Here is a 21,096-nt window from a genome sequence, read left to right on the forward strand (position 1 = left end):
AAAAAAGCACATAGCTACACTTAGGAAGGAGAAAACAGGTAAAACGAAGTCCAAAATCTAATGATCATGCTGGATTCTTCATCTCTGTTCCTGCTGTTCCTCCTCTCTGTGTCATCTTTTCTACATAACACCTCTATGCAGAACATCACCATAAGGACGTTGAACATTAACGGTGGGAGGGATGGACAGAAGAGAGCTCTGATCTCTGAGGTGACAGCACAGAAAAAGATGGATGTGTTGTTTCTGCAGGCGACATGGAAAATGGCTACTGCCCCAGCTGTCATTTAGGAGAAGAGTTCTGGTTGCCAATAACTTGGTCGCCTCAACACAGGCATAAACGCATTACGGTGACACCACCTAGAGGCTGGATAGAAGAGGTTCAAAGGACTATTGTGGATTTCTTCTGGTCTGGCTGGCATTGGGTGAGAGCTGCTCTCCTCTATGTGCCTGTGGAGGATGGAGGTCAGGGGCTAGTGGACATTTCAGCAGAGATGGCATCCTTCTGATTGAACTCAGCCAAGAGGATGCTGTATGACTGGCTCCAGCTGGCTGGACACACCTCGGCTACTGCTGAGGACAGGTGGCCACCTGGGTTATGACAAGCAGCTCTTCCTCCTTGATAAAGGCGGTGGTGATATCATGGGCCTTGGCCCTTTTTACTCTTCAGTGCTGCAGGCCTTGTAGATCTTTATGGTTAAACGGACAGCAGATGCGATCCCAGGTCTCTGGGTGCTCGAGGAGTCATTGTTCTTGAACAGATTCCTCAGCACTCAAATGTTGCAGTCTGCCAGTCTTGGAACCTGTCTGCTGGCTGCACTAAGTTGGGCCACCTACTGAGGGCCAGGGACTAATCGCTGCACCCTCTGAGAACAAGGATAAAGTCTCGTCTCTCCTCTCCTCTCCTCTCCTCTCCTCTCCTCTCCTCTCCTCTCCTCTCCTCTCCTCTCCTCTCCTCTCCTCTCCTCCATCAGATGTGATGTCATGAACGCATTTTCTTGTGTAGTTTCTCTGCTTCTCCTCCCCCCTCTCTTATCCATCTACAGGTATCGTCACCTTCATAGTTGTACGCTGACCCATTCAACTCTTATACCAGGAGCTTGTTATAAGGAATGTTCTTGCATGATCTCTGCCTATTCTCTCCTCTACCTGTCCTCCCCCTTCTTCCCCTCCCTCTCTACCCAGCCGGCCATCAGCAGGAGGATCCCTCTACATGAGACTGGTCCTGCTCAAGGTTTCTTCCTGTTAAAGGGGAGTGTTTCCTTGCAACTGTTGCTTGTTAGGGGGTCAGGCCCTGGGATTCTGTAAAGTGCCTAGAGACAATTTTGATTGTAACAGACACTATATAAATAAAGATTGATTGATTATCCAGCATGAGTAGAACCAAGAAATGGCCTAATCTCCATAGCAACCACACAATACAACCTCAAACAAGCAAGCAAAGGTTGTGGGAGAAGTTACTTCCTCTGCCCTGCGGTGGACTCCTTTTTAATTTAGAAGATCTGTTCATTTCACTCTCAGACACACTGATCTGACATCTCTGACCAGTCAGAACCCAGTAAAGAGGCCCAGAAACCATTATATCCAGGAGCACGTTCTGGTTTAGGGTTAGGGTTGGAAGCGAAGAACTGCTCTGCTGCCTGGAAGTGTTTCTGAGTGTTTCCAGGCTTGTCTTTCAGTCTTTTCTGTTACCCAGTTTAAAGCAGGTGTGTTATCCCTGCAGCGATTGCTGATGAAGATGCGGCTGTGAGCTGTTTCAGCATGAGCCTGAGCAGAAGATAAGGTCAGACCTCCAAATATTCAACAGCGTTCCATGTGAATTCAGTCGGCCATGTCGGTGCAAATGAGTGTAGGAGACAGACAAACGAACACTGCCAGTATCTAAAGAGGCAGCCCTGGCAGAGCCTCAGGCACAGTAGGAGAAATAAGTATTTGATAGTAGGATGACCTACTTCCCGTGCTCTGAAAAGTTATTTGTCTTTTTCTTCCTCCATCGCTGCAGCGGCTTCTTTACCCCTGGCCCTGCTGCAGAGATGGAGCCAGAGATAACTTAAAGAAAATGCAGAGGAGACAAAAGAGTCGGCGATCAGAGCAAGAGGCCACTGATTCAGCTATGACTTCCTCCTCCAGTTGTGCTACAGCAGCTAGCTGGTTGATCTGTCGCCTGCTGACGAACATGTGACCTCCTGAAGTTTAACAGCAAGCACTACACATTCCTCAGAATGGCAGCACTTTAACACTTTATCTAACTTTAAAACTATGTTCAGAAACCTCCCCATTTAATGAAACAAATATCGCAAAATAATATTTTTGAAAATGGTCCCAACCAGAGTGTTGTTCTGAGGTTGTGAGGTTATCAAAATCATATTTGTGTAGTAACATTTTTTAAATCCCATCAACACACCTAGGATAATGCATTATTTTCTGAACTAAATTTAAACGTACTTTGTTCCGTCACCTCTGCGCTATACAGGCAATGCTCATATTTTTCTTTCTGCTCGTATGTCTTTAATGTCTGGGCGATGACCACTCAGGAAAATCAAACCTGGTTGCATCCACTAACTTACATGGTGACAGGGCACCTACAGGCACTAATGTTGTGGAATCAGGAGGAAAACTGAGGGACAAACCGGCACCTGAGCAGAAACCCTGACTTGACCTGGATTCCGCATGTCCTACCAACCTTTTGATAGCATTACTGTATTTTCACGACTATAAGGCGCACCTAAAACACTGAGATTTTCTCAAAAATCGACGGTGCGCCTTGTGTGTAGACTGAGTTCCAAAATCTGCTGTGTGCCTTTGGTAGGTGCACTACGATAAACGCTCTGCCCATCGATTAGCGGCACACCTACGCGTAGGGACCCCCTAAAATGGCGGTGGTCAAGCGACACGCATATGAGGCTTACTTTAAACTACAGGCCATCGAATATGCGGCTGAAAATGGCAACCGAGCAGCTGCAAGACATTTTAATGTAAATTAGTCCAAGGTCAGAAAGTGGAGAAAACAAGAAAGTGAACGAAAGTGAGGAAGACGAAGCTGAGTTCCTGTGGGAACAAAGCAAGGTGGCCCGAGCTGGAAGACCAAGTGGAACAGTTGGTTGTGGAACAGCGAACAACTGGAAGGGCCATCTCTACTGTCACCATTCGACAAAAGGCCAAAGCGATTGCTGAAGAAATGGACATTGAGCACTTCCAAGGAAATCCATCTTGGTGTTTTCGCTTTATGAGGAGGCGGCATCTCTCCATACGTGCAAGGACAACTGTTGCGCAGCGGCTGCCCGCGGATTACCAGGAGAGGGTGGCCATCTTCCGCACCTACTGCCGCGACAAGATAACCGCGCCCAGCCACATCTATGAGGCAGTGGCGGGCAAGTTATGCCACCATATGTGGGTGGATTGTAGACGCATGGGCTATGATACCGTTTTTCATGTATTGTAAGAGCTTTCACAAAAGTCGGCATCAACGCTGAAGCGGAACTGGTCGGTGAGTCTGATTCAGATGATGAAGAAGAGGAATTCGGGATGTTGGACATTGAAATAGTGCAGCTGTTTAATTTAGATACAGAAGATGAAAACTTTGATGGTTTTGTGGCGGGAGAATGAATATTTTTTTCAATAAATGTGTCAAAACTCTGTTTTACTTCCATTGTCATTATTTACTGTTTGTTTTAGCATGCGCCTAAAAATACGGTGCACCTTATGTATGTTTTAAATACAGATATAGCACCCATAACTGAGACTGCACCTTTTATTACAGTGCGCCTTATGGTCGTGAAAATACGGTATTTTGAGGTAACAGAGCTTCACCATTGTACCTACAATCTTTGGTTTGAATTCATTCCAGCGGTTTGGTTTGAATTCATTCCATGTACATCATGATGTCAACCCGAAGAAAAGTCCTGGATCAGCTCACAATGTGAATGATGCCAAATGCTTATTTTCACAACAAAATTTATTAGAAGAATAGTGGTTTTGAAAACAAGGTTCTAGCATCCAGTGAATACTACCTTACACAACATTACAGCTGAATTTTCTTTTTTCCCCCAAATTGAATATAACATAACAAGTAAAATATTTTACACATGCACAAAGACAGTTCTAAACAGCCTTATGTTCAATGCAAAATTTACTTGGAAAAAAGTAAGAAATCCTGATTAAACTTTGTCAAAAAAAAGAAAGAAAGAAAATCAAAGACATCATGAAACATTTCATTATTTACCGGCCTAATTAGACTTCAGATCAGATTTTGCATTCAAAACAGGGAGGGATAAAGTCACTAAAATAGTGCAGTCAATCAAACTAAAATTATTATGATCCTTGTTAAGTGCTCATATACATGGACATCGATACTACAGAGGCCTAGAAGAATAAAAGTCCAACTCACAAGGTACAAAATGAGAATAAGAACAAAATATTGTACATAAATAAAACTACAATGTGAGAAAATATTTTTTTGTCAAACTGTAAACAGATATTGAAAAAATGAGGTCCATTGGGGTGTTTGAAGAACCAGTGTGGAGGTGTGTCTATCTTTGTCAGAGGTACAGTCCAGGTGGGACCAAATTGTGAAACGTTGTTTTGGGCATCCTGAGCATCAGTGCAGCGCCCCCTGGGGCCTGCTGAACTTAAGGAATGAGGTATATCGTCAAACCCAAAAACAAAATCTCAGCAGGGAACAAGCCCAGTGGGACAGAAGAAAACATCTGCTGTTCTACCCAAATAAGGGCCCAAACCCTGGACAACAGTTTTTGGGTCTACCAAATCTCCACAAACAATTGCCAGTCAATCAGAAAGAAATCAGATCAGAACCAGAACCAGCCTTGGGAATGTAGAAAGTAAGAATTCTCAGAACATCATAAACATTTTTTTTTTTAACACAATTTCACCAAAATCACAGATTTGATTGTAAGTGGTACGAACTTTAGGCAGAATTAAAAATACATCCCTGTATCTTCAGACCAGCAGGTAACGACTTCATGCGAAAGGAGGCTATAAAGTCTGCAGGATGCTTCTGAAAACAAGCTAACACTTAGCAACAGCATAGGTGCTTGCAGCAGGGACAGAGCAACTGTCCAAGAGACAAAGAATGAGAAAACAGACCATTGGGATGTGCCTCATTACTTACATCGGCCCAGCCGAACTCTGGGATCTTTGAAGTTTTATTTTCGATGCAACAGGCTTATGTAGTTTTCCCTGAAGTTAAGTACTGAAGGCAGCTCTGTCACATTCCTGTGTGTAACTGCACTGACGATGGAGGGAACCTATCATGGCAGCGCTTAGAACTCACAGATACCTGGACACCAGTATAAATGTTAAAGTCCAGCCACTGATGTGCACACATGGATGAAATGTTTACAAGGTTAGCTCGGTGTAAGTCATTGTTAAGTTGCTGCTCTGAAGCTCACAATGCAGTGGGGCAGCGTCAAGGCTCATCTCAGAGGAAAACCATGTACAGAAACTGAAACACATCAGATGAAAAGCCTGGCCAATCCTGAACTGGGGAAAAGGCCATAAAAGTACTGTAGCAAAGTCAGCCCAATAGCAGACAAATGGAAAGTCAAGCAGTGAGTAGGCATTGAAATAGTAAATGTGAGAGTTAGAAAGACTGATTACAATAATTTAGGGGTACTTTTTTCAGGAATAGATGAAAGAAAATAGAGGTAAAGTAGATCATTGCTAGGCTTCGGTGCAGATTAGGTACCTGAATAAGAGCTAGAGGAGTTTAGTTAGGGGGTCCCTGAGGGGGTAGTGAAATTTAGGTCAGTGTGATGACCAAAGGGAGGTGTGTTTCCCTCAATTCACAAACGTTCCAAACTAGCCCACTGTTCTGTTGAGTTACCACAAAGGTTTCTGAAAGCATGGTTGAAAAACTGAGGAAAAATCAACAAGTGTGAGCTTTTCACCTAATTTCTTACAGCCACACAAATTCACTCACACATACATTGTTACTTTACACAAGGAAAACAATGATTGCAAAAGAGCTTTAGCAAAAAAAAAAACCCCACAAAAGCCGCTGCAGTGACCAACCCCTTCGGCTTTCCTTCCCAGTAAGAGGCTTTTTTCTTTTCTATTTAAAACATCAGAACCTGTCCTGCAAGACCAAGTTTAGAAAAGCGGTTTCAGATTAGCCAGTCTGAGGACTGGTACAGAGGTATGTACACCAGCATGCAAAAATATTCAAAAACATCCGCCATTTCCTGCAAAAGGTGAGGAAGATGTGTTTCAAAAGGACTTGAGTTCTGCGGAGAACCCATATGGGAATCTCTCCATCCTGCCTCCTTCATTTAAAACACTCTTTTATCTTGCTCGCCGTAACAACCCAAAGCGTCCCTCCGCAGTGGCTTCAATGTACAGGCCTGTGAAAAAGTCAGGCATGGAGGATGGGTACAACACTTCTATATACACCGGTCTCCAATACATCCCGCCCCAGCAACCCCGCTGCACCCCCGCAGTGTGACGTCCAAGACGTAAGACATGAAGGCCATCCTGCATGTGGAGGTCAAGTAGCCTTTCACATATATACTGTCTTTACAGTGGCTGCTCCAGAGGAAGCCCCATCCTCTTTTCCCCATTTTCACATAATCAGGCTTAGAAAGACTACAACTACACTAGATCCTACATCCACTACAACTACTCATAATGAAAAAAAAAAAAGTTGCTCCGCCCCTTTGCCCTATGCTACATAAAGGGGAGCTAACAAGCAAAAACATGGTAAGAGAACAAAGACTAAAAGTGTGGGGTTGGTTTTTTATATACATACTGCACTGGACTCCTTTATTGTTTCCCTGAATCATTAACAGAAAAGGCTCATCCTCTTCCTATTCAAGATAAAAGTATACAACATTAGAGATTTGTATTTACATATGCATTTGTGTGTCTGTGGGGCTTGAATATGTATAATCTATGTGCACATATAGACTTTTCATTTTCTTAAATACGTATAGTCAACTTAAGAGGTTAGTTGTGTTTTTTCTTCTTTTTTTACATTCAGTTTTTGACAAAGTTTAGATTAGATAAAGAGGAATGAAAAGGGCATTACGCATACTGGTTTTAAGTGTTCCATGTACTGTTTTTCCAACAAAACCTTCTCTTAAAAGTTGGGAAGTAAGGACAGGAAGATTTTTGTTTTTTTTTAGTTTTCTTTTTTGGATGAAACGCGGTGGTCATTTAATGCGACATGTACACGTAAATATACGTATACATGTGTATACATATATGGGCACTAGGCTACTGCATGGCAAGAGGTGAAGGACAAAGGAGCATATGAAGGTGCCCACAGAGGGTGTTGATAGGGAGGGTCTGACTGGAGGTCATCAAGGTTACATGGATTTTCTCTTCTGAGGTATTCTGTGTTGTAAGTTCTTTTCTTTCTTTTCTTTTTTTTGCACACCGAGAAACACCAAGACGGAAAGATTATCAAAGAGAAAGAGAAAAAGAAAGAGAGATGGTGTCACGCTCCCAAACACAGTTGAAGTCAAAGCTTCCAGCTTTCCTTAGTTTTGACATTTGGGAAGGCAACAGTCCAAGCCTTTCAGATTTCGAGGACCAATAAAATGGACCTTTTAAATTGAGCTCTGCATGAGCCCCCCCTGCTAAAAGTTAGTTTTATTTACAATCTTTGCGGTTTATAAAGCACTGAAAAGTATTTGGCTGAAAATAATGTACAGAATCAGTTGAACGAAAACCCTCTTTTCAAAGACCCTTTTAAGTGTTGATGCTCCAGCTTCATCCACGAGTCTTTGAGGTGTGAGAATCATCTCCAACATTGAATGTTCTGAACTGTCAACCGTCTGGGCTGATACTCTCCAGCACATCTGACCCAACTCTTGTCTGGGCTCTATCGCCGGTATGTGTGTAGCATAGACTTCAAGTCAGGTCATTAAAATGCAAAAGATGTTGCAACTTCAAATATTAGCGCAAAACAAGCAACAGGCAGATCACAGCAGCGTGAGCAAGTTAAACAGAAACAGATTTTTTTCACGTTTTTCCATTTTTAACTCAGCAAACAAAAAAATCAAGGCTGAGCCCATTACTACAAAACATCAAACCAGCAGATGAGACATGAGACATTATACATTAGCCACAATCCTTTAAAATCTCTTTTGTGAAGGGTTCATGAAAGTTTTACCACCAAAAATTATTAACCAGCTTCAAAACATACTGCATGTTTGTAATATTGCTGGTATCATGACCATCCTTGTTGCTTAAAGAACCTTCAGCCCTGTCCTAAAAATGTTGGTTCCTCATTAGAGGAGAGCACGACAAAGCCTCTGTGAAAATAAAGAGGAGGGGGAAGACTTGATGCCGCTGGGCTTGAACCCAATACCAGCAGGCAGCACTGAGGGGTTCTGAAAGGTTCTGATGGGAGCTGGCGGTCTGGGGGCTGCCAGAGAATGAACGCCTCGGCCCTCCGCTCCACTGACCGAAGATGCCAAACAGATGACTGATAGTGGATGAAGGTTACGGGAAGAGGTTTACAACTTTTCATCAAAGAAAGTGACAATAAAATCAAACAGTGTTTACAAGCATGTCAGCGGGTGAAGGGAAGTGCCCAACAATCCACGTCGGCGAGGCAGCTACTGAGAAAACCTCCGCTAAACTGCACACCTTTGAGTGACAGGACAATCAGGATTGGACATTTCTGAGGGCAATCGCAAAAAGGTGTGATGACACAGACCCTCACAGAATACCGAGATGGTTGCTAGCGCTGCTGTGTTTAGCTTTCATCAAACCTGAACCGGCTGGCGTCACATCAGAAGCTTTTAAGGCCTAAAATGCTATGAAATGCTTGAAAAGGTGCCAGACTGGCGACAGAGGATGAAACTATAGTTTCAATAAACAACTTTGCAACTTCTGAAGCGGTCGGCACCCACAAAGATCTCTATGGGCAAGTCCTCGAGATGGACTGAGGTAGCAGAAAATACAGCAGCTTCAGGGTGAACGGACACTAAAGATGCTACGAAAGAGAAACAGAACAAGACAAAGGTGAACAGAGTCCAAAAGAATGTGAGTAAATCTGTCTGTCAATAGAATCTTTATATCTCTTTTTGCACTTGGTGAGACAAATGATGGATACCTTTTAGAGAATGATATCAGAGTTCGATTTGAGTGCAGAGTAGCAGACCAGCGGGTTCACATAGGTGGCTCAAAATCGTCAGACACAACTCCACATAGGAACAATACTGCAAGATTGTCATGGCAACACTCAAGGGCGCCCTATGAAACAGTCCATCATAGAGCATGTTGCCGGGGCTCCCCGCAGGCAGCCACAGTTTTAACTGTCTGATTTTTCCTCTTCACTGAGGAGTGATGTTCTCTCACTGCCCTCTGGTATTCTGATTAACTACAGTTTCAGAGCAGCATTCACTCAGACATGCTGCCTTACAGGAACATTTGCCTGTGGAGGGAGTTTCAATATAAAAGCCTGTTGTTTAACTGTAGTGTGGGGGTGGGGAAGGCGACCTTCAACGGCCTTTATTCTTCTCTACTTCACTTAGATTTCATCCTCGCCCTCCCATCCACCTCCTCAAACCGCCACGTCTATCTTGTGGTGTCTGGCTGCCATCTGTAAAGATGATTTCTGGCAGGTGTGTTCGGGTGCGCGGGGCGGTGGAAAAGCAAATGCCTGCTGTCCCTGCACCCCACCAGGGTGAAACATGGTTCAATGCAAATCTACATCAAACAGATTTGACCCAAACTCACTTTAATTCTGCTTTAATCTAACAGTGCTCATTTTTTATTACCTAAAGTGGTAAAAATGACAACTTGACTGGGGAAAATCTGACACCTGATATCAGTTTTCTGAGGGTCATCCTGGCCTTTGGTGACAGTCGGAGTGTCTGGACTGTGAAGATCAGCTCCACATGTCTCCTCACCAGAAATACATCTGCGCTGACATTTACAGCACTTAATTTCAGCCTCTGCAGCAGACAGACGCACATTTCCATCCATTTGTGGATGTCGCCGTGAGAGCCGTCTGAGGGGGAACAAGAGAATGTGATGGTGGGGGTTTGTAAAGAAGCTGATGTTTTCTTTGTTCAAATAGGTGGGATTGTGTTCACTGGAGGATCATCAAATGTGATGTAAGTGTAATCTTAGACTGCTCACACAGGTCTGGCCTAAACTACACTACAGTCACTTCTAGATCACCAAGTAAGCTTAAAGATCGCACAAGTGGGAGAAAAAACACAAAGGCAAGAATTAGCAGGATGTGAACATGCAACAAACTGATTTTTTTTTTTTTACAAAATGGCGGGGAAGGTTTCCTCCAGAGAGGAAGAAGGATGCCTTTTTCAGATTTTCACAGAGGCAGTGCCCACATAATCCGAGTATTCAGCCTGGCTGATGTTCTACAGGCTGCAGACAAAACACTCCCACTTACTTCTAAAAGAGACGACTCCCAGCTTCATAATTATACATAAAATCTGCCCACACACAGTGTAGCTACCTGATGAGGAGGGAGACTGTGTTCCACCGTAGGTGCATTTGTGTGTGCGTTCTGCTCGTCCACGGCTGCGTGTGCTCCACAAAGTACAGCATTGTATTCACAGAAACCTGGCTTTTAAATAACGTGTCTTTTCTTCTTTAAATAAAACAAAGGGAAGAAAACAAGAATATCAACGGTACAAACGACAACAAGAACAAGTATTTAAACTCACTTCACTGCTTTCTCAGTTAAATCTAAAAATCTGGAAATGAGCTGTACTAAAAATCCTGATTCTTCCTTTGTGTATGTGTGTGTGTGTGTGTGTGTGTGTAGCTAATATACAATCAGCTGCTTCGGGGTGGTCAGACCTGAGGTATAAATGACAACCAGATATGCAGCACGAGACAAAAAACAGAAAATCAGCGAATGGTGATTTCATACATAATGAGTTTTTGCTGTGTGCCGTATCTAAAAAAAACTGACAGAAAAAGAAAAAAACAGTGAAATAAATACATATAGTTATATAGCTTTGTAATTTTATCTTAGAAAAGTACATATTCCTGTGCATGGGATCTTGTTTTAGAATGCAGTGTAAAAGATGTTGAATAGAACTTTATTCCTTTGACAAGGCAGCAGATTAAGGAGGTTAACTTGTCCACCTGTCCAATCTCCCCTTTGGGTCTCTGATTTCTCTGGGTGTGAGAAATCAAATATAAAAATAAACACCTCCTGTCAGGTTTCAGCCTGGATTCTTGTTACATCCCAATGAACTGGACCCCCTCCCTGAACAAAACAGCGATTCTTTCTCAGATGAGGGTGGGACCAACCTGACTTATGGCCTCCAGGCTGAAACCAGAACACTGATTTGCAAAACATACATCTCTGTGGGAAGAACTGGCACCCCCTTTTCCAAGAACCCATCTGGTTCTCTTACTGGTTGTGAATAAAAATCCTAAAAACAGCTGTAAAGAGGTAGGGTGGCAGATATTAGTCAGTCAGACCCTTGACGTGCATCCCTCTGTGGAGGGAGGTGACGTAAAAAACTGATGAAAAGAAAAAGAGCTGTGAAAACTGTGATCTCCCAGAGTATCGGATAACCCTTCACCAGGTCCCAGATAATGTATACATGAAAGTACGAGGCACAGAGAGGAGGCATTATTCTGAGACTGAGGTATTGGGCTTGATCTCTGCCAGCCAAGCCCACATGTTCATAATCTATTGATACGGATCTCAATTACATCTCTTGTAGGTAGTGAAGTCTGCGCCATATTCCGACTGACAAATATTGCTCCCAATCCCATCGGCTCAATCCTGAGATGTTTGCAGTACTGAGAGGCTACTGTTGTATACCTGCCTAGACGCGTGGAACGTAAAGCAACAGTCGGCCCAGAACGACACCGTCCTCTGCAGATCGCTGTCCCAGTTGTGAAAGTGTGAGATAATCGCTTCACTACATTCGTTCAGTTGAGTTTCTTTTAAAAACAGTGGTGAGACTTGATAGCGAGGAGTAGGTGTTTTTTCGGACAGGGGGAGCCGTTAACCATAAGACTACAATCAAAACCAACAAACTGAATGACCAAATGAAATAAATATAGTTTAAATGGCATGCACCTCAGTAGATCAAACCAAGCTGAAAATGGGCTTTTGGACTTTTGAAAGCACAACTAAAATTCAGGACGAGTGAAGATCAAATCAGCAAGTATTTTCCAGGGACATCTGTAGTTCTAGTCCAGGTTAGTAGCATAGGGGCTTAAGTGCTGTGGAAGGTAGCTCATTTAGAAGCTGCGCTTTATGTACCAATCATTCCAATGTTTTCCTTTAATCACAGCCCTCAAAATCAGCCACTTTAGTGCCTTCTTAAATATAGTATTTTAGTCAAAGACGGGTGTCTCAAAAGTGCTTTACTGGAAACACTGATGCTTTGATCCTGTTTTAACTATCAGATCAGTGCATTGTCCTTCGCTGGGTACAACTCCACATGCACAGCAACCTTTTAGACACCTTAAATGCTCAGCATTGTCAAAGTGTTGGATGCATTTCATGCACCAGGAAGCCTGGAATCAGTGCCTGTCAAGGTTTCAGACGTTGCTATCAAATTAAGCTAATGGAGCTAATGTGCATAAGGTGGACACCCAGTAGGCCTGAGAGAACTAAGAATGTATCCAACAGGCACCATAATTATTCTCATATGATTGTGTTCAATTGATTAATTCAAACCTATTTAGCCAGCCTTGCCTCCGAATCAGCCACAAAGCAAGTGGTGCATGCCATTTTTAGAAAATCAAGACAAAATCAAATAAATAAAATTTACAAAACATTTCAAAGGGAGTGAATCATCATTTCATTTGAACAGAGTTAAAAATCTCACAAACTGGGTGAGCACCAGGCAGTATTAGAGCGACAAGCAACATTTCGAACAGAGCCAGAAAGAAAGGAAATATAAATCTTCCTGTGAATCAAAAAGAAGTTTGTGTTTTTTTCCACAGCATCCTCAGAGGGATTTGCTTCCCCTCCTGCTAAGTTGTGGCAATAGATTTGGTGTCTCTGGTGATTCTGAGGTGTGGGGAGGAAAAACAACACGACAAAACGACGTAAAATATCAAGCTCTCGACTATTTTTGTCTTTTTTTTTTTTAATAGTGGAGGTAAAGAGTGGTTTAGATCCATGCTGCAGCTCTCTGAATGGATTCACACACTAAAGCTTTTGTCTTCCCCTTCTCTGGCCCCCACATGGCTTCATACCCCCAAAGAAGAGCTGCACTGCATGGCGAACCTTAGGCAGCTTTCCTCCTTTTGTATTTTTGTCTGAAAAGTGCTATTTTAGAAGGTTTGAGACTTGACTTGGATCCCCAATAACAGTGTTTCCCCTTGATTCATTAGCAGGGATTTCTGCTGTGCTGCTGCCGAATTTCTCCCATATTGCCTCGGTGAGGGGCATGTCTTGTCCTCCTGTCTGTAGGTCCTACAGGAAATGACCATGTTTGAAACCCACAGAGTCTGTCTCAGCTACCCTGAGATGAGGTGATTAGAAATCATTCTGAATCAGACTGGCTTTTACATCACCAATCATAATAATTTATAATATATTACCTCTGCCTTAGTCCCGCCTCTACCGACCACCTCACTCAAATGTGTTGCCCACCCAACCCACCCACCATCCCAAAATGAACGGCCCTCCAAAATGCACATTGTTGTGTCTTTAGATGCTGAGGAAGAAGATTCTGTTAAAAATCAGCTAAGTTGCTCCTGTTAGTAAAAAGAAAACAAAACCAGCATTCTTTTCTTGCTAGCAGAGATGTGCTAATGCATCGTGTAGGAGGTACAGAATCACATGGATAGCAGCATAGTTTCACTTTCTGATCCTAAAAGGTCTTCGTCCCACAACCATCTCCAGAGGGGCTGAATGAACCTGAAGGCAGCGCCAGCATTTCAGGCTCAGAAGTGAAACGCTGATGGAGGTCCAGGAGGTAGCATCCTGCTTCATTGCTCCACAATCACATCATCCCTCAACTTGGCAAATAGGGTTTAGAGGCCGATAAGATCTGATTGTGGATCAACATCCACAGGAAATGTTGACCCCTGACCTGATATTAGGGTTGTGACTGGGCTATGGAGACAGACCATAATAAGTGCATGATGCGAGGGCAACAATGCCGAGGTAACCTGGTCTGTAAGCGCCAGACCCAATGTGTAGTGCAAAAGAAAGCAAAAATGAATCAAATAAAAGGATAGAGGAAACAATGTGGAACATAGAATCAGTAGTGTTCACGAAACTCACAAACATGCATCCCTGAATGACTCTTGTTTGTCTTTTCTCATATGAGAAGGACAGGTCAATGTTGCTTTCGTTCACACAGAGATTAGCATAATTTCTCAAGGAGGAGAAAATAAAAAGGGTTTGCGTTAAAGCATCATGGATACCTGGCAGTAGGAGGATGGGGTTTGATTCAGAACCTCGATGAGGAACATCAATGGCATGAGTCAACCTTAAAATTGGCTTTGATATTGACAACTCACTTACCAATTTGTCGCTAGTACTCCATGAGATGGTGAGCAGTAAAGGGACTAATCTGTCAATTTTCACTCATCCTAACTAAATTGGAATAATCCAAAGTCCAAACTGCATTTATAAGCAGCAACGATCAAGGTCAGAGAAAAGGGGAAGAGGTTTTTGGGCTGAGTATTATCAGCATGCTCATGGAAATTTTATCAACTTTCATTTTACAAATGTCTTCTGCCACATTTGTTCGGCCGCTGGTTAGAAGCTAAAAAAATGCTAACCACCGCTCAGGTGATGCTTCTTGAAATTTTTGGATTGGTCGTTTATCTCCATTTTTAAAGAATCCTCTGAATATTATACCTGCATTTGTGCTCACCCAGTTACTGCAAAGTAAATTGGCACAAACAAAGCCCCATCCATTTTCGCTTCTAGTCCTTTGAGGTTTACACATGTGAGTTGATTTAGTCAATCTCTTCTTTGACATTGTCCTTGAGCTCAGCAGCAGCCAGTGGCTGGTCTTCATCTCGCGGGGTTGAGGTTGGTGTGTTTTCAGACTCGGCAGGAAAATCCTGGCCTCCTGCCTCCATTTTCATCATCAGCTTGAGCTTCTTCTTTGGGGGGTTCTTCAGTGTTCCCATGCGCTCCTTGACCTTGTATTCCAAGGTGCTGTGTGGGATTCCATACATGCTCTGAGCCTTTGAAACGCTCATCTTCCCACTCATCACTACAGTTATAGCCTCTTCCAAGATCTCGCTGTTGTACTGACGATAGCGGCCCCTCTTCTTCCTTGGCTGCTTGGAGTTTGGGTCCCCTTCCACATCTGAGGTGGAGTATGCTGGCCCAGAACTTGAATGGTCCAGTTCATTGCTCCAGTAATCAGCTGCCCCATCCAGTAGGCTTCCCAGGCTTCCTCCACGGCGGTTCTGCTTAGGAAGGATGGCTCTCAGCTTCCGGCTCAGGGTGTTCTCAGCACCACCCGCCACTCCCAGGGGACCGTAGCCATACAGCTCAGAGGCATGGGAGTCCCAGGAGAGATCCATGCCCCGAACCTGGGGAATCTTTAGGTCAACAGGAGGTGAGTGACCCTGGTCCCTCTTTCCCTCGCTGTGGTGGGCTTTGGAGCCCTGATTGTTGTGGTGATGATGGAGGGAACCCTTATAGGAGAAGGGTCCATGGTGGTTGTGGTGGTGATTTTCCAGGAATGTGGGCAGGTCTTTGAGGTCACTGAGGGCCCCGCTCAGTGCTCCGCTAGCCTGTTTAAGCTTTAGCAGGCTATCAAGGTGAGCCTTGCTTCCCAAGAAAGAGGAGGAACACTTTTGGCCAAGCAAGGAGTGGGACTGCCCGTGATTAAGCAAGCCGGCTGCTTCCAGATTAGCCAATGAAAGAGCAGCAGGCTGGCTGAGGAGGCGGTGCTTCTGGCTGAGGAGCTCCTCTTTAATGCGCAGTGAGCGGGCCAAGGGTGGTTTGAAGCACTGGGAGTTAATGAAGGTCTCCCTCAGTCCGTCCTGCAAACTTCTCTGAAGCAGGACATCCTCCTCATCTGCCTCTGACAATGTCTGTTCAACTTTGGGGGAATGTCTGGATGAAAGAAAGGAAATGGTGTTAAAAGTTTCATGAGATATACCAGATGGTTTTGATGTATTTGACTTTATATACAAACTTCTGACAGTTTGTAGATGAAGAATCAATGATCAGTCTGTTTATTTTATAGAGGAATAAAAGTGATGTTGTGAAGACAAAAGAGCCAAAAAGCTGCCTGTTTTTTCAAGGGCCTCACGGATATAGAAAATGATTAAATCAGTGAAATTGCTTTTCAGTAACAAACAAAATAAGAAACTTTAAATTCCCAGTTTATGATCAAGAAAAATGCTCTTTCATCACATGTGTGGTGTCACGCAAAGGACTTGAAATGTTCTACAGCCTGGAAATGTCAGAGAGCTGCTGGTCCAGAAGGGAGAAAGAGAAGAACCTTTGCACTCATGTCTGCATTTACTTCTTATTTGTGCTTCCTGTCTCAGCTGCTGGAATGTACTTAAATACCCCGATGCAAAGTGCCTCCACTACAGATGCTGCCTCCAATGGTCCCACTATTAGGTTACTATGGCAACAAGCCCTTGTAAACGCTCCCTTGGGTTCAAACAGAAAATGGTTTGTCCAGTCAGCGGATTGCTCCAGAGAGAAGATTGTTGATGGGAATAGCATGTCTCTCCACTGGAGATGTGTTCTGGTAAGCACCAGAGAAGCCCACTGTGCCGTGAGGGGGGCACACAGCTGGAGATTTAAGACCGATTACCACAGTGGGAGGTCTGGAGTACAGTGACAACAATACAGGGTTAATGAGGGGCTTTGGATCACGTCAGCTTCCACTTGTGGAAGGAAAAGACGTTAGTTTCAGCGGCAGGAAGACCTGTGTTCTCCTGGAAACAGCCAGGAGAACACAGGTCTTTCTGACTAGCACACAGATGCAGCGGAAATGGATTTAAACTCCAGTAACCTTGACCCCCCCCTCATATTAATATTACATGACCTGATCATTAGACGCGCTCACTGAGGCACAGGGCCCGGGGGCATTTGGAGCCTGCAGGGGGTGGGGGAGGTTAGTGTTCTGTCCTGACAGGATCGAGCTGCTTCTGCTGCTAATTTCATACTTGCAGCTGTCTGTTGTCTTTTCATCTGCAGTAAAGAAGAAGCTCCACTACAACAACCGTTGGTGAACACTGTGTATACAACGCCCCCCACCTCCTCCCTGGCTGTATCAATGTGGCAAATCACTGCACCAAACTCAGCTTTACTCCAGCGGTCACCTGGGATTAAATGTGCTCAGTTTATAGAGCACGTTGAGATGTTCTCTAATGTCTTGGTTTCCTCCGCTGAAGTCAGTGTTTGGGGCTGCTCAGCTTATTGAACCTCTTCTAATCCATCTTTGACCTACAGATCAGGAGTATTCCTGGAAATGGCAACTGCGATTAGTGTCGATTGTTTATTCCCTCTTGCTGCGAGAATTCAACATGATTCTGTCTATTCAAATGTAGCTTCAAGGCAGAAAACACTTCATCAATAAATGGGGAGCAAAGCGCTGAGGGTCGTCAATAACGGCTCCGACTGGTGGACAGAAAGCTAAAACCTACATGTGTGTTTGGTGACTTGTACTTGCACTGAACCTTGACTCCAGGAGTAAGTTTATCATCAGCACCTGAACATGAGAAGGTAGATTGTATAGGACTACAGCAGCGATGGCATCGATTAGCCTTTTGATTGTGTGTTTGTGGGAGAACCAGCACATCCCAACACACCAGCCATTGGTTTCTGATGTTCCAATTTGCTTGTGAAATCGATTATTTGGGCATTTTTTAGATTTGACAGCATTTTTTGGCAGGACTAATCAGGATGTGACCACATGATGGCCTCAGGAGGACTCCCAATATCACAAGAGCTGACTACCAAAAGTTTTAGTGGTCCTGTCAACTTACCCTTTGATCCCAGATGCAGAAGACAGGCCGGATGAGGGTTTGTCGTTCTTCTTAGTGGAAAGATCCAGGACACCGTCTGAGGGGTAACACTTTCTTTAATGCCTCACAGATTATTCTTGTGTCATTACACAACTGATTTAAGCACAGTTATAGAATTATGGAATGCATTTTGCAGCTCAAACACATCATTTAGTTGACAAATGATGTGTTTCTCATTTCTAACATTTCTCTTTTTTAGAGTTTCAGTAAAACCAGAAATTCACATATGACCACAAACAGAAGAGGCTTTTTCTGTGTTTTGTCAGTGTAATCTCTAGAGTGCAGCTGACCTTTTGACCCTAACAATACAGCCCCACATGCCACCATGCTCACTAATCTTCAGGGATTTTTGACATTTAATCAGACCAAAAAGAAAAGATGAGGTGATATTAAAATGGAAACTGGAGCGTGAGGATAGTGGCGCTGATGAACTGTGTTGGTACCAACAGTTGATGACAGATTTAACCTTTGAAGAAAGGTCCAAAAGAATAAATGTGTTCTCACCATCTGCATAAATGTGCGTCTGTGGCCATCAAACAGTATCACAATGATCAGATCAAACAACACCATAAGAAGGATACATTTTCTCCAGAAAATGATGCTTTTTTCACGGGACAAGCTTTATTTTCTCGTTTTACTGCTTCTCGGAGGTCTCTGATGTGGAGAAAATCGTACTTATGGACCGTGATTCTTCTTTGATGTGTTCATCGCTGATCTAACATTCTATTCAAAATCAACATTTTCATTTTAAAATGCTGATAAGAATCAAGAGTGTCATTTTTTTAACTGAATCCCACCTACAGTGATTTAAATAAGTGTGCATGACTGTACATGTTTGCACCAGCTTTGAGCTTAATCTGAGTCCAAAAAGTCTTAAAGGTGCTTTTGCGTGTGTTTGGATTTGCATGTGTGTGTGTGTGTGTGCGCGCGCGTGAATGTGAGTGAGCATGAGGCTGATGTAAATACCTAAATCTTTTTGTAAAAATTAAGGAGGCTTACTGTAAGCAGATTCCAAAAAGCTGCTGTTAAAGTGGGTGAGCGGTCACATTGCGGTTGAGGACTTAAATGAGGAGCTGCTGCTTCAGCTGTGTAATTGAAACATGGACCCCTGCTGCTTTGGTTTGATTAACCAGGATGGAGCCTCAACTACGTGTCATAGCTCAGCCTAACACAAAAGCTGCCGGACATACAAGGACTGACTGAAATCTGTACACACTGTGTGTGCGTGCGTGCGTGTGTGTGTGTTCACTTATGTAATGTAGCAGTACGATAACAGCACTACTTCCTGGAACTGAACCCTTGTTTGTGCTGGATTTCAGACTTGACGGCCAGACTTGAGGGCAGGTTTTAGAATGATTTCTTTTGAGATAGAGATGTGTGTGCGTGCATGTGCATGCATGTTGCCCTCACCCTGCTGACATGGCTCGGGCTTGTCCTGGTTCTTTTTGACGGACAGGTCCAGTGGGCCGTCTTGATCAGCCATGAGCAGCTTGCTAAGGACAGGATTCTGTGCAGAAGCCACAGCCGTCCCTCCTCCGCCATTGCTGGTTCCTGTACCGTTGCTGAAGGCAGAAACTGAGGCAGTAGCAGCAGAGGTGGGGCTGAGGCCCGGCCCGGGGGTCGAGGAGGGAGAGGAAGAGGCAGACGACGGAGGAGAGCTAGACGTGGGCAGAGGGCCAGTGGGAGAGCATGGGGCCGGGGCCAGAGACGCAGTTCTCGGCAGGCTTTGGTCCTTCATGGTGCCGTTGGGCAGGGGCAAGTCGTCCTGAGTAGTTTTTGAGGTATATTCAGCAGCGAACTGGTGGATCATTCGCTGCATGATCTCACGAGCCACTAGAGGAATGTAAGGTTCTGAGAAACGTGAAAGGTCTGGAGGGAAGTGAAACAGAAGAGTCAACAGGTTAACATGCTGTCAGTTATTGCCAGGTTCACTTTATTCATCCCATTTTATCCTGAAAATCTAATCCTAATGCAATAGTGAATTAATCCAAAAATCACATGGAAGCAGCCTGTAATCCTGCCCATGATATCAGTGGTTACTGTAGATTGCTCCAAACATCTCCTCCGAAGCCACTTGCTGTTGTTTTAGTCAGGTGTAATGTGAACACCACTGTCTCAGATTAAGAAGGTTATGGGTTTGATCCCCAGATACATCAGGTTCTCCCACCTTCAAAAGCAGACTGAGCAACATTGGCGGCTCCATCTGCTAAAGTAAACAACAGTACAATGATGGATACATAACTCCTTCAGCTAGCAGCTTTGTTTCCAATTAGCAACAGTTGTTCCGGGCCTGTGTGTGACCTGAACAAGTCTCTGCGCACACCATTTTCATGCAGAACTGATTACAGCAGGATTGGAGCATATATCATTATTGAGCAATGACAGCAAAGCTCTGAAAAGTTGAAGACACACCACCACTGAACATATTGGAGTTACTGGCTTTATGAGGCTTGATCATTTGTACCATTAAACGTGACCTTGTTGATGCGATGATAAAACCGTTAGCAGCTCATCGGACCTGTTGCGTGCAAAAAAACAGGAAGTGGCTCGATGTCCCACCAGGAAATCTCAGGGAAGGTAAAGTGTAACTGCATCTTAAGTGAAGCTACACAGGAGGAAACTCAACACTGATGTCCAGCTCAGAGGACGTATCTCGTTTGATCAAAATAGGAATAAAGACCGTAGAGCTAAACAAGCAATAGAATAAGTGTCAGGCAGCGCTGCCTGTTGTGGTGATTGATTGGAGGTAGTCATTGATTGGAAACACGTCTGATTCCTCCCTCTGCTTTCTGGAAAAAAACACAGCCAATGGACTGGGCTGGTTGTTGTAAGATGGCCAACTCCCAGTCTGATGCACAACAATAACAGCAGCAGCAGCAACAATAACAACAACAGCAACAAAGACAACAACAACAGCAGAAACAACAACAGCCTTGACCTCATTAAAAACCTTTGGAGCACAGATATCATGTATGTTTATACAGTTATTGGGTTGTTCCATAACTAGAATGAGCCTGTTTTATCTTAGTTTTTAGTGTGTAGTAGTGTATCTGCACACTGTAACAGTAAACCTAACTTGAGGGGACAAATAAAGTTGAATTGTTCACCTGGGCAGGTGTTTCTGTCCCTTCTGCTGCTGCGGTTTGGCCTGAATGATGTTAG

General features: G+C 43.9%; 1 protein-coding gene across 3 annotated transcripts in view; it reads right to left on the bottom strand.

Annotated features, from left to right (window-relative positions):
• Window positions 1-3,933: 3,933 nt before the first annotated feature.
• lcor (ligand dependent nuclear receptor corepressor) overlaps window positions 3,934-21,096 on the bottom strand; it is a 37,687-nt gene continuing 20,524 nt past the window's right edge. For all 3 annotated transcript variants that reach the window (XM_029850137.1, XM_011612643.2, XM_029850138.1), the window contains 3 exons: window positions 19,345-19,803; window positions 17,896-17,971; window positions 3,934-16,003 (listed from right to left, as the gene is read on the bottom strand). In XM_029850137.1, the coding sequence (XP_029705997.1) occupies window positions 14,887-16,003; window positions 17,896-17,971; window positions 19,345-19,803 (1,652 nt within the window). In that variant the 3' untranslated portion in view covers window positions 3,934-14,886. The remainder of the gene's footprint in view (window positions 16,004-17,895; window positions 17,972-19,344; window positions 19,804-21,096) is intronic.

The sequence above is a fragment of the Takifugu rubripes genome, chromosome 17 (assembly GCF_901000725.2).
Source record: "Takifugu rubripes chromosome 17, fTakRub1.2, whole genome shotgun sequence".
NCBI lineage: Eukaryota > Metazoa > Chordata > Actinopteri > Tetraodontiformes > Tetraodontidae > Takifugu > Takifugu rubripes.